The sequence below is a fragment of the Gorilla gorilla genome, chromosome 10 (genome assembly GCF_029281585.2).
Source record: "Gorilla gorilla gorilla isolate KB3781 chromosome 10, NHGRI_mGorGor1-v2.1_pri, whole genome shotgun sequence".
NCBI lineage: Eukaryota > Metazoa > Chordata > Mammalia > Primates > Hominidae > Gorilla > Gorilla gorilla.
In genome coordinates, this window is record NC_073234.2 from 121,657,480 (window position 1) to 121,670,933 (window position 13,454).

The window sequence follows — 13,454 nt, forward strand, 5'->3', positions numbered from 1 at the left end:
CAGGTACTCAATAAACAGCATGTGGTTTTTATTGGGTGGAGGGTGGAAGGCGATCCAGGGAAGGAAACAAGCCCAGGTGTGCACTAGGGCTGAAGGTCACTCAGATGGTCTGAGACACTGGTTCTCAACCCTGACTGGACATTAAAATCAGAGAGGGAGCCTTTAAAATACCAGTGCTGGCCAGGCGCGGCGGCTCACGCCTGTAATCCCAGCACTTTGGGAGGCCGAGGCGGGCAGATCACGAGGTCAGGAGATTGAGACCATCCTGGCTAACACGGTGAAACCCTGTCTCTGCTAAAAATACAAAAAATTAGCCGGGCGTGGTGGCAAGCGCCTGTAGTCCCAGCTACCCAGGAGGCTGAGGCAGGAGAATGGCCAGAACCCGGGAGGCGGAGCTCGCAGTGAGCCAAGATCCTGCTACTGCACTCCAGCCTGGGTGACAGAGCGAGACTCTGTCTCAAAAAAAAAAAAAAAAAAAAAAAAAAAACAGTGCCAGCCTCTTTATGCCTATTCAATCAGCAACTGTGCGGGCAGGGCCCAGGCATTTTTTAAAAGCTCCCAGGAAGATTCTAATAGGTAGTGAGGGTTGAGATCCTGTGCTTGAAGCTAACAGAGCTGGAGACAAGTAATCATTGAACACACTTGCTAACGGTCCATCAAAGGAGGTCCCCGGCCCAAGAGTGAGGCCATCTTGGTTTCAGAATTAAAAGAAAAAACAGCCTTAAAATAGTAAACTTACCTATTTGCTAATCGTTTATACCACGTGCTAATAAAACACATCATAATTACAAAATTCTCAGAATGTAACCACTCTGGAAAAGTCATAACAAAGCTCAAGTGTTTATTAAGAATTAAAAATACTGTAAATAAGCCATACAGTTCATTTCACAGTAAACTAAACAAAACTTTTTTTTTTTTTTTTTTACTTTTCGGGGTTTTTTTTTTTTTTTTTTTTCAATTTTTTTTGGAAGGGCAAGACAGCCATTAAAGAACAATACAGCTCAGAGGGAAGGGAGATACAGCAAACAATTACAGAAATGCAGTATGCACGCTCCTTGCCGACAGGGCTGCCCAGACAGCAAACCTCTTCACGGACATCATGTTAAAATAAAAGGACTTGGCCTGCATTCCCCAGGGAGACCCCCTATTCCACTGTAGACAGCTCTCCTCACGAATTTTTTGGAAGAACCCAAGGACTCCCCTTTCTGGTAGTCTAAACCTGTGCATTCCTTGGTGACCTCCGGAGAGAGAACATGGGCCGGCAGCGGGGACAGAGGGCACCGGGACTCTGCTGGGTGTAGTGCTTCACATTCAGAACCGTCTGGATGCTTTGCATAGTTACCTCTGATATCACAAGATGCGTCAGGAAGAGAAACCACACGCACACCATGAGGGAGGCAGCCCTCAAGCAGCGGATTCCTTTCAAAGAAAGACCCAGGGGCTTCTCCCCTCCTCATTCAGAGCTGACAGCTATGAGCTTTAACCGGTTCAAAGTGGAAGACAAGTGAGAGATATCTCATAAAAATTTCGGCCAGTACAAAAAAAAAAGTAAAATTAATTTTCCTTAAAGACAACTAGAAAGAAAAGGGTCCCCCCAACCCACCTTTTTTTTTTTTTTACTTGAAATCTGCCAGCCAGACAGGATTTCTGAGGTTAATCTGCTTCTGTTAATCCTCAATTTAAGCCTTTATCATTTTTCTCTGACTAGAGACATCCATGAAAAGCCACCTGTTATTCACAGGGGCTGCGCTTCAGGAAACCAACCAAATGCAGAAGCAGAGAACTTAAACATTGTCAATAAATTAACTGGGCATGAAAATACAATGCCTTGGTGTTCAGGTGGTGACAACTGCTCTTTAAGAGGGGACAAGAAATTGGGGGGTAGGGGACACATGGGAAAAAACCACACACTTTTTGGTCATGAGAAATTGGATTTTAAATCCGCGCCCTGCACACGCAATTCATTTAGACCTTTTCGTGAATCTTCTCCACTTTCACAAACAACCTATCCAGATCATTCCTCAGGTCATCTAGTAAACCCTTGGCTGATTCCAGATTGTTCTCGTTGGTTTCTATTTTGACCGAGTATGCAACCAAACTGTCCACAGCAGTCCTGAGCATTTTCAAGTCTGCCTCCACTTGGCTGACTGAGGCTTTCAGGTTGTCTAGAGAAGAAAGTCTGTCCAGGAAGTCCTGAGGAGGCAGACGGGCGGCCTGGGCTTGGTCCTGACTGAGCAGCGTGTGCACCTGCTCCTGCACCTTCTGGAGTGATTCCACGGTGCTGGGGAGCTCGCCCACACTCCTCTTCAGCTCCTCCACGTCGCCGTAGAGCACCAGCTGGGCCTCGCCCAGGCTCCTCACCGTGCTGGCCAGGCCATCCTGGTCTGCCTCTGAGGACCCGAGGCCTTCCAGGCGCCCCTGCAGGGCGGCCAGGCGCTGCTCGTGCTCCTGGCTCTTGGACAGGAGGGACTCCAGGCTCTCGGTCTGGCGCGCAGAAGCCACCTGCATAGAGAGCACCCCATCCTCCACGTGCTGGAGCCTGGAGTCCAGTCCCTGACTCTTTTGCTGGAGCGCCTCGAAGGCTTCCGAGTGTCTGAAGCCTCCGTCCTCCTTCGGCCCGTGGGAATCGGACTTCAGCTGGCGGAGCTCTTCCTCCAGTCTCCGGATCTCCTCCGGGAGGCGGGAGACGGACTCCTCGGACCTGAGAAGCTTCTCCGTGAGGGCCTGCAGGGCGAGCCGCTCCGTGTCGGCCGCCTCCTTGAAAGCCTGCTGCTCCTGCTTGAGGCTCACCAGCTCGCGGACCTCGGTGTAGACGTTGGACTCCATAGTCTGAAGGGTACTTCTCAGGGCCTCCATGTCCCACTCTCTGGACTTGGCTGAGGTCTGTATCTCCTTCACAGCTTCCTTTAAGGCTTTCAAATCCTGCTTGTGCCCCTCAGATTCTTCCAGGGAGGCAACCTTTGCCTTCATGTCATTGATCTCCTTCTGGCTCCTCTTCTGGACTTCTGTGAAGATGGCGATGTTATCGTTGATGGATTTGGTGAGCTCCGTCAGCCGCTCCTCCACCGTGTTCTCCAGGGATGTGAAGTCCCGCTCCCGGGCGTCCTTCACCACATGGATCCCATCCGAGAGGTCTTTGAGAATCTCATTCTGGAGTTTCTGCAGCACTTCGCTGATCCGGCTGACCTCACTCTCCCCTTGCTTCACAGCTTTCTCTGTGAGGTCTTGTTTATGTTGGGAGCTTCTCAAGATGGACTCAAAAGTTCCAAATGTGGCTTGCAAAGACTGCACCTGTAATCAAAATCCAGATGTTAATTGCTGAGAAGAGCTGATGAGTTTCACATGATACAACTTTTTTTGTCTGCCCAGCCTCCAGGTCCTGTTTTTTTCCAGAATGGCACCACAATTTTCCTTTGGAGAAACATCCTTCCACATATAGTCCATATGGTTTTGAGGACCAAGCCTAGGGTCCCCTCCTAGTGCTCCAGGGATGATTTATAACCCAGGCCTGACTAATCAGGCTGGACAGCACAATGATTAATAACCTGGTAATAAATGGATTAATAACCATTAAAGGTGGCACATGGTGCCACCTTTAATGCTGTTGCGAAAAAAAAAAGGGAAAAGACAGAAAACAAGAACCTGACTCTATCAAGTCCCCATCGTGCAGAAGAGACATGTCGTGAGGATGCAATCAGCCAAACCCACAATGTGGAAAATTCTACAGGACAAAGAACCAGGATCTTCAACAACTAAGTGGCATTTTAAAAGAAGGAAAAGCAGGAAACTTACGGACTGAAAGAAATTTAGGAAATTTTTCAATCAAATATAATGTGTGGATCTTCTATAGATCCTGATTTGAACAAACCAACTGTTAAAAAGACATCTTTGAGCTGGGCCTGGTGGTGTCCACCTGTAGTCCCAGCTACTTGGGAAGCTAAAGTGACAGGTTGCCTTGAGCCCAGGAGTGCCTTGAGCCTGGGCAACAGAGTGAGGTTCTGTCTCTAAAACAACAAAAAAATTTAAAAATAAATAAATAAAATTTTTAAAGCCATTTTTGAAATAATCAAGGAACTGTGATTCTGGACTGGGTGTCAGATGATATTCAAGTAATACTGTAAACTTTGTTAGGTGTGATATGCTGTGTTCTGTTAAAACAAACAGGGAAAGGAGTACAAAGAGAAGGAGAGGAAAGGAACCCTTATCAGTTGGAAATAAATCCTAAAATGCTTTGGGTAAACTAAAAATGTCATCCAGGGATTCATTTTAAAACTAATTCCTAATTCACTATCCCCTGGATCTGCCAGGACAACACAGGCTCTTCAGAGGCCCTAAAGCTGAACTGCCAACATTTTCTGAAGCCCTGGACCCACTTCTGCCTAGTAAATTTTCTGGCTTCAGGACAGGACAACCTCTCTGCCTGTGCTATGGCCATGCAACACCAACAGCATCTGGAGAAGAAGGGAGACCAGGCTGGGCACGCATAGGACAAGAGAGTGGTTCACAGTCAGACTTCTAACTCCAGCCAAAAAAAAAAAAAATGGCAGAGGGGAGGAGTGCTGATGGAATGAAAAAAGAATGGCAAAACATCAGTAATTCTTGAAACTGGGGTTCATTATATTGTTCTTTTTTTGTTTACACTTGAACACTGCCATGATAAAAAGTTAAAAAATAAAATAAAACAGCACGGTCTCTGGAGCCAGACTGCCTAGGTTCAAATCATAACTTTAACACTTTCCAGCAGTGTGATCTTGGGGAAGTTATTTAGCCTATCTGTACCTTGGTTTCCTCAGCTGAAGGATGGGAAAACAGTACCGGACTCATATGATTGTCTGTATGAGGATTAAGTGAATTAATAATATATCAAGTACTTAAACTGTGCCCAGCACATAGTGAACACTGAATACATGGCAGCTATTATCATCGTGATTATTTCCCATTTCTTCTGAAGCACCTGGTAAGTCTGCAGATTCCTAGAAATATCCTCAGCCCATGCCAAAAGGCAGGAGGATAAACTGAAGTGGGATGTGAACAACACCCCTCAGCTCTCGTGCCAGCCCCACCAGTAGCCAGCTCTGTAAGCATGAAGAGTCACATTCACTTTCCGAGTCCCAGGCTCCTCATCCAATAGCAAATAGGTCTCTAAAGTGCTGTCTAGCTCCATCAGTCTGTTTTAAGGCAGATTAGAATAAGGTTCTCAGGGGCTCCAGAATACTGGACAATTTCCCTGCCCAACCAAATACAACCTGAGTCTTAAAAGACACTCTGTGAAGGTACTGGAGAGAGCCCATCTCTGAAACTAGGTTATTAAATCACAGTGTCTGCCTGTTCTAAGCATAGCACTCAGAACAGAGGTGTGAGCAGGTGAGCACAGTACCTTCAACATGGCAGGCTTTCATCCAGTGTTTTTTGATGGAATCACAGAATGAGGGAATTCAAGCAAAGCCTGATGAGCTGGTCCATGTCTCCTCTGATCCCTGTCAGCCCTGACCTGGGCTGGCTCTTCACAAATGGTTAGGAAGGAGACTAGAACAGAAATTATACCCAACCCCCAACACTATAAAAAAGAACATGGTGATCCCCTACTGAGGGGACTATGAGTTGTGCATCTTTATGTGCAAATAACTCATTATCATCAATATGCATTGGAAATATCTGTTCCCCCAACAAATGTGGGACGCCCACTAAGTGGTAGGCAACAGGCAAGATGCCAGAGATGAAATAATGGCTAGGATCCTTACCCTCAAGTTTACACCCTAGGGTGGGGGGACTGGGTGTTAGCAGTGGTTGACATTCAACCGGACACTTGTGATGGACCAATAACTATACAAAGGACTTCAGACACATCATCTCATTACACCCTCATCATAATCTCATGAGTTGGTATCTCCCAGTGATCTCCATTTTACTAATGAGGAAACTGGTAAGTGGTAGGCTCAAACGTTAAAATCCCAAAATGCTTGATTTCAGAACCTGAGCTCTCAACCAGTATGTGATATGCTCAGGCAGGGGCACTGACTTCAAAGTGCCCTGAGTACCTGGAAGAGAGACTGCCAACTCCTGAAGCCCTGACTCCTTAGCCAGAGAATCTAGACAAGAAAACAAAGAAATATGACCAGGGAGCTCACTCTCCCACAAATAGGTCCTAGTCTCATTAAACTGTCCCTACCAGGCCTAAGCCTACTCCTACCATTGCTTTATGTCACGCTGGATCTGCCAGGGCAACACAGGCTCTTCAGAGGGCCTAGAGATGAACTGCCAACACTTTCCGAAGCCCAGGACCCACTTGTGCCTGCTGAATCCTCTGGGTAAGGACAGGCCTGCCTCTCTGCCTGTGCTACAGTCATTCAGAAGATTTGAGCCATTCTCCAATAACAAGACCATCTGGAGAACAAGAGACAGGTGGGCACTCAACTCCAGCTACACAACTTATGGTCTGTGTGTGACCTTGAATGAGTTACACAGCCAGTCCTCAGCTGCCCCATCTGCAAAATGGTGCTACTCAATGATACCTGCCTCAGAGGGTGGCTAGGAGAACAGAAATCATGGCTATAAAGCATTTAATAGCATGGCTGACCCACAGTGAACAGTAATTATGAATACTGTAAGTATACTTCCCTGCTATGAACCAAACTCCACCCCCCAACAAGTAACCAAGAGTTATAAAAGGGTTCAAACTTAGGCTGTCAGAGAACCAAACACAACTGGTTCCTCAATGCAAAATAATTTATTTACTGGCCACCCCAAAGATACAGACAGAGTGGCCACATTCTATGGCAAATCCTAACACTGTTCTGGCCATGTTCTGAGTCTCAAGTCAATGGAACATTTATTGGGCACCTACTATGTACTAGGCTAAATAGTGGAGTGGTTAATAGTGTTCCAGGAGTTAGACAACAGTTTGGATCCTAGCCCAGCCACTTACTAGCTATATCACTGCTCAGTTACTTAGCCTCTCACTTTTCTCATCTGTCAAAGAGGGCTGATAATAGTACTTACCTCTTGGGGTTGTTGTGAGAGTCAGCAGATGATGCATTTTCAAACGCTTTGCATAGTGCCTGGCACGTAATAAGTGCACCATAAATATGACACATGAAATTATAGTTTGATTACACTACTAAATTAAAAGTGGTCAGCCAGGCACAGTGGCTCACATCTGTAATCCCAGCACTTTGAGAGGCCAAGGCAGGAGGACTGCTTGAGCCCAGGAGTTTGAGACCAGCCTGAGCAACACAGCAAGACTCTGTCTCTACCAAAAATTTTAAAAATAAATAAATAGCTGGACGTGCTTGTGCATGCCTGTGGTCCCAGCTACTTGTGAGGCTGAGGCAAGAGGAACACTTGAGGCCAGGAGCTCAAGGCTGCAGTGAGTTATGATCACACCTCTACGCTCCAGCCTGGTGACAGAGTGAGACCCTGTCTCTACGAAATATAAAATATGAAATAAAAAACAGAGAAGTCACTATTTCAATGATTTTAGAGCCATGAGGATTCTTAAAAGTCTGGATGGAGCCCTCTTCTCATTGTGTGGATGGGAAAACTGAGCCCCAAAGAAGAAAGTGATCTATATACATAGCTGTGATGGAGAAGGGGTGAGAAGCAAAAAGAAGGGACTAAGTGAGGGGCAGGGAGAAGCACAGAGAATTAACCTGGATTCAAGACCTTCCCTATTTTGGCCTCAACTTCCAACCCACCCTCTCTCACAATTTCCTATATGTGACTCTGCCATTGGCAGGGTAGCCACCTCCTCTCTCTCAAACATGCTCAAAATAGTGCCCCTGCCACGGTGTTCATCACAGTCCTTCTCTCAACATTTATCGATCACCAGCTAGATGGCTGGCACTACCCTGGCCACCGGGATACAGGCGAAATTCCACACCCTCCCTCTTCTGAACTTTCACAGGAGTTACCCTCAACTGACACCTCCTTATGCGCTGCACAAGTGATTCGTGTCTTTTGCTCCTTCATACCCTCCCACAAAGCCTACACAGAGCCATGCAACTATCAGACTTTAATAAATATTATGATTGACTAGTAAGTAGGTGGATGAAAGAGAAGAAACAGAGGCTAGTCATTATACTCCAGCAGTATGTCTATTTTTTAATGGTTTGACATTCAGGATAGGTAAAGCAGCACTGCCTACTTAATTCCCTTAGAAAAGTCACCTCCCTTGGCCTGCAGCATTTAGCAGGCTGACTCATTCCAGTTGCTCTGCCAGTCTTTTTTTTTTTTTTTTTTTTTTTGAGACGGAGTCTCACTCTGTTACCCAGGCTGGGGTGCGCTGGCAGGATTTCCGCTCACTGCAACCTCCACCTCCCAGGTTCAAGCAATTCTCCTGCCTCAACCTCCTGAGTAGCTGGGACTACAGGCAAGTGCCACCACACCCCACTAATTTTTGTATTTTTAGTAGACACAGGGTTTCACCATGTTGGCCAGGCTGCTCTCAAACTTCTGACCTCAGGTGATCCGCCCGCCTCGGCCTCCTACAGTGCTGGGATTACAGGCGTGAGCCACCACGCCCGGCCATGCTCTGCCAGTCTTAAGAGGAAATTCCTGGTCCTGCACGCTCAACAAAAGCAGAGAGCAACTTGGCAGGACAGACAGCATGCTGGGAAAAGGAGGCAGTGGTTCCGGGATCAGAAGTGGCGGGATTTTTTGTTTCAGTCTTGCAACCAACTTTCATTGAGCAATGACATAGTGGAGGGCGAATGAGATCAAAGGGGCTGTACTTGGTATGGAAAAACCACAGAAGGGTGGAAGCTAAGCACCTTCACCTTGAGAGTTGGGTCCATCCATACCTGAAATGGACCCCTGTGGACCCTTAACGAACAGGGCAGTGGCCTAGACATTCTCATGTGTCTGCCACTCACCAGCTGGGGACTTTGTCAACTCATTCCTCTGTCTAAACCTCAATGTTCTGCTCTGGGAAATGAAATCAAAACTGTTAGTCCTCCCTCCCAGGGTAGTTATAAGAATTAGATAATATGTGAGTGAGTAAGCATTCTAAACACCATAAAATGTGGCTAGAAGTATTATTCACCAGTATGATCTAGTATTTTTGGCCCTCCTCTTCCCTTAAAGCTGAAGTAGGGCCGGGCGCAGTGGCTCACGCCTGTAATCCCAGCACTTTGGGAGGCCGAGGCAGGCGGATCACTTGAGGTCAGAAGTTCGAGACCAGCCTGGCCAACACGGTGAAACTTTGTCTCTACTACTAATAAAAAATTAGCTGGGTATGGTGGCACATGCCTGCAATCCCAGCTACTCAGGAGGCTGAGGCAGGAGAATCGCTGGAACCTGGGAGGCAGAGGTTGCAGTGAGTTGAGATCGTACCACTGCACTCTAGCCTGGGCGACAGAGCCAGACTCCCTCTCAAAAGAAAACCCAAAAAAGCTAAAGTAGGACTACGTCAAAGGCCCACCTGGGCAGGCTGGTCCAATACAGGACAAGGGACCTAAAGATAGATGGTATTTCATTTGGACCTGCAAATGAGTAAGAATGCCAGCTCCGGGTCTATTAAAAACCCCGCTCGGATGTCTCCCACAGGCAGAGCTGAGGTGGGGCCTTGCCTGAGGCTTCCAGGGATGCGCTGGCTTCCCTTCCAACCTCCTTTTCAGACAGCTCTGCCCATTCAGCGGTTCCTAATCCAGAAAGAATGGACTCCCCGGAGCCTGCCGGCTTCCTTACAGGTCACCGCTAATGCCCTGTGACAGGCCCTTGGCCCACCCTGCCAGGCGGGCCTGGCCATCCTCGCGGCGGCCCATCCCTCGGGGCCGATTCCTCCGCAGCCATTAACAAAGGGGGTCTGGGGACTGCCTCGGAACTAGGGGGCCGCATGGAGTGGGGTGTCTAGGCCAGGGCCCGCCAAGGAGGAGCGGCCGGCTCCCGCCTCCGGGCCTGGGCAGGCAGCGCTAGGGGCCGGTCGGGAAGCACGAAGAAGCCCGGCCGTGGGTCCGGAGGCCGCAGTCGATGGGGACAGTTGGGGGGGCCGGGGGTACCCACCTTCTGCTCGACGCCCTGCAAGCCCTGGCCCAGCTCCTCCCTCTGCCGGGAGAAGTCCTGGTGGCTGCGCCGGACCTGCTGGACCTCCTCCAGGACGTGGTGGACGCACCAGCCCGAGAAAGCGGCCGCCGCCACCAGGGCGAGGTAGAAGAGAAAGTTGAGCGCCCTGCCGAGCCTGCGCGAGCAGGACGCCGAGGACGAGGCGGCGGCGGAGGCGGCGGAGGCGGAGGAGGAGGAGGAGGACTTGCCGCCGCCGCCGCCGCGGTGGCCGCCCTTGCCGTGCGCCTGGTTCTGCGGGTGCTGCTGCGGGTGCTGCTGCGGGTGCTGCTGCGGGTGCGGCGCGGGCGGCGGCGGCTGTTGCGGCGCCGGCGGCGGCTTCTTCGCCACGTCATCCGCGCCGCCCGACGGGTGGGCACCCTTCTCCGAGGGGCTCGCGGCGCTGTGGCCGCCCTTGGAGCCCCTTTGTTTGGCCGAGGGCATGGCGGGCGCGGCGGCGGCTCGGGCCGCGGGCTGGGAGGCGAGCGAGCGCGGCGCGCGGCCCAGGAAACTTGCAGGGGCTCCCCCGGGACTGGGCGAGCGGCACGCGGGCGCTGCTGGCGTCGGAGCGGCGAGAGGACGCGCGGCCGGGGAAGGAGGCCGGGCCGAGGAGGCGGGAGGAGGGGGCCTGCCTCCGCCGCCGCGGCGCCGACCCCGCCTCCCGGTAAGGGAGGCCGAGCGAGCCGAGCCGGGAGAGCCTGCCACGCACGCCGGCCCGGCGGCCCCTCCTCCCCGCCGCCACGACCCCGGAGAGGGAGGGCCGGGCGGGGTCTACGGGGGCCGGGAAGCCGGCGCGGGGGTGGCTGGGCGCGGGGCGGGGGCCCAGCGGGGTCTGCGGAGGCCGCGGTGGGCACCGAGGTGGCCGCGAGGGGAGGGGAGAAGAGCGGAGCGGAGGGGAGGGGAGGCGGCCGAGGTGGGGCTGGCGGCCCGGCGGGTTCCACGCAGGCTGGAGGCGGAGGGCGAGATCGACCCCAGCCGGGGCGGCCGAGCAGGGTCGACGGGGGCCGGGGATGGGCGGCCAGGCGGGGTCGGAGGGACGAAAGCCGGGGTGAACCTGCGCCGCGGGCCAAGCGCGACCCCCTCCCTTCCCGACCTGTGCGGAGAGGAGAGAAATGAAGGGGGGCGCCCAAGGAGCCCTGGCCCCGGGAGTGGGAGTCAGCGGGTGGGAACAGATCGCCTTTCCTTTCCGCTGGGAATTGGGGGAATCCCCCTGCTTTCACTCTCCCAGCCCGCCATGGGGTTGGGCCTTGTCCTTTGCCTTGGGTTTGAAGGCGGAGGCACAAAAGGCTGTCCAAAATGCAGCCAGCTTGGGAGGCATGGTTGATGCGAGTTAGCAAAGATTCTCGACTGCGGTAAGTCTGTTCAAGGGGACGCATTCACCGAGTGTCCCCGTTAGCCAAGTTAGCCTGCTGTGGCCAGCTCTTTACTTTTTCCCCCCGAAGCCCCTTCAGCTCTGTTTTCTCTTTCGGGGTCATGAAGTTTGTCCACGGCCCCTGCTCCTGACAGCCTCTGGGATGGGTGCTGCGGAGGCAGCAGCAGCCACACAGAAAGAGGCAGATCAGGGTTCTCACCCCTACTTTTGTAAAAGGAAATCTAGTATTGCCAGGCTGTGTGCTTAGCGACTCACATATGTTCTCGAAATCTCACAAAAGCCCTGTGAGGTAGAAATTATTTTACCCATTTTGTAGGAAGGAAATTGAGACTGAGCGAGCCGGCTTCGGATTGGCTCAAGGTCATATATAGTCATCATTCGAACCTCACTCAGTCTGCTTCTTTCTGAAGTCTGTGCAGCTTAATCACTTCAGAATGGGAAGGAAACGGGGGCCCAGGGAAGTTAAGCAGCTTGCCCACTCACTCAGTCTAATTGGTGCCGGGGCAGGGACAGAACTCACTCAATTCCACTGCTTTCCCCAGTTCCTGGTGAGTGATGTGTGCCTGGCACTGTGTGCACCTGGCACTGTGTGTAGTAGGAATGCTGTTTCTTCTGTCTGTAACCTCCTCCCAGTTCTGTAAACAAAGACAAAACCATGCCCTTAAAGCCTATAGGGTTCAAATGCCACCTCTTTGATGATGCTTTCCCTATAACACCATTTGATACCTCTCATGGGACTTAGCAAGTAATTGCAACGAGAGGCATATATGTTAGTTCAATATAGCAAACCTTTGTTGAGGGCCCACTGTGTGCCAGGTATGTCTCCCCTCCCTGAGGACTGGAAGCAACCATAGTTTATATTTCTCCTTCTTTTTCGCTTTATAAGGTGTTGCTAAAAGCCTCTAGTGAATGAATGAACACTTGTGTGCCTGCCCTCAAGGAGCCTGCACTACACTTGGAGATATATACAGAAACCTGTTGAGGGCTAACTTAGGTAAATTGGGAACATAAATGTAAAGAGATTTGGAAAGCAAACCATTGGCCTGTACATGGGCAGGCTTTGGGGGCAGAAAGACCTTGAGCAGTGCCTTGAAGAATGATTTGCATATGAGGAGAGCAGGGAGGATATTTCTGTGGCGGAAATGGGGTGAGCCCAGGACACCTGTTGGCCATGAGGGTGTGTTCTACATGTAGAGAAGAAAGAGATGAACTGGGTGGAGCGGGTCCAGATTGCAGAAGGCTATAGAAGCCAAGCTGGAAGATAGAAGAATCACTATTAGTGTGGGAGGACAGAGTAAATTATAGCAGGTTCTGGACTAGAAATACAACCATCTGCCCCAGACAGAGAGGAACACCCTACTCCAGCTAAATACCAGGAGCTATTGTAGGAGCCTCCAGGTTCAACAGGGCACAGGTCTCTGACCTGTGGGGCGGGGAGACAGCAGAAGAAATCAGAAGACACTCATCACAAGAACCTTGTTTAAAAACTATTCAGCTGAGTTCGGGTTGTGTTGTTAAAATCTCTAGCGCGCAAAAAGAGGTTATCCCCCTTCAAGCAGTTCTCCATGTTAGGGGCAGAGGCAGTGATAACTGGTAAAGCAGCTTGCTGCCAAGATCTGGCCTTGAAAGCAAGAGCCCTACTCCTTTAGTGCTACCAAAGTGTGTGACCTTGAGAAGTATCCCTAAACTCCTCTAGATTTCAGGGTCACCCTTTCTGTAAGGTGCATCTTTAAGGACCTGTCTTATTAATCTGTTTCTTAGAGAAATAGTCATCTGATCCTTATCAAAAATAATTAAATGATATTTAAAGTTTTAAAAATTGATCCAGGCCAAGTACAGTGCCTCACACCTGTAATCCCAACACTATGGGAGGCCAAGGCAGGAAGATCACTTGAGGCCAGGAATTCAAGACCAGCCTAGATAACAGCAAGACCCTGACTCCACCAAAAAAAAATTAGCTGGATGTGGTGGCACTCAGGAGGCTGAGACAGGAGGATCACTTGAGCCCGGGAGTTCAAGGTTATAGTGAGCTATGATGGCACCACTG

General features: G+C 50.6%; 1 protein-coding gene across 1 annotated transcript; it reads right to left on the minus strand.

Moving 5' to 3' along the window:
* Window positions 1-824: 824 nt before the first annotated feature.
* On the minus strand, window positions 825-10,787 carry CKAP4 (cytoskeleton associated protein 4). Its single transcript, XM_031016700.3, has 2 exons — window positions 10,000-10,787; window positions 825-3,291 (listed from the first exon to the last, which is right to left on the minus strand). Exons 1-2 carry the CDS (start codon window positions 10,477-10,479, stop codon window positions 1,966-1,968), a joined length of 1,806 nt encoding a protein of 601 aa, XP_030872560.2. The 5' UTR covers window positions 10,480-10,787; the 3' UTR covers window positions 825-1,965.
* Between the last annotated feature and the right edge of the window lie 2,667 nt (window positions 10,788-13,454).

Excerpts from the sequence above, each read along its gene's own strand:
- CKAP4 (XM_031016700.3), bottom strand. The coding sequence starts at position 10,479 with ATGCCCTCGGCCAAACAAAGGGGCTCCAAGGGCGGCCACAGCGCCGCG. Across the intron at positions 3,292-9,999 it reads TGCAGGGCGTCGAGCAGAAG|GTGCAGTCTTTGCAAGCCAC; the intron begins GTGGGTACCCCC and ends TTTTGATTACAG.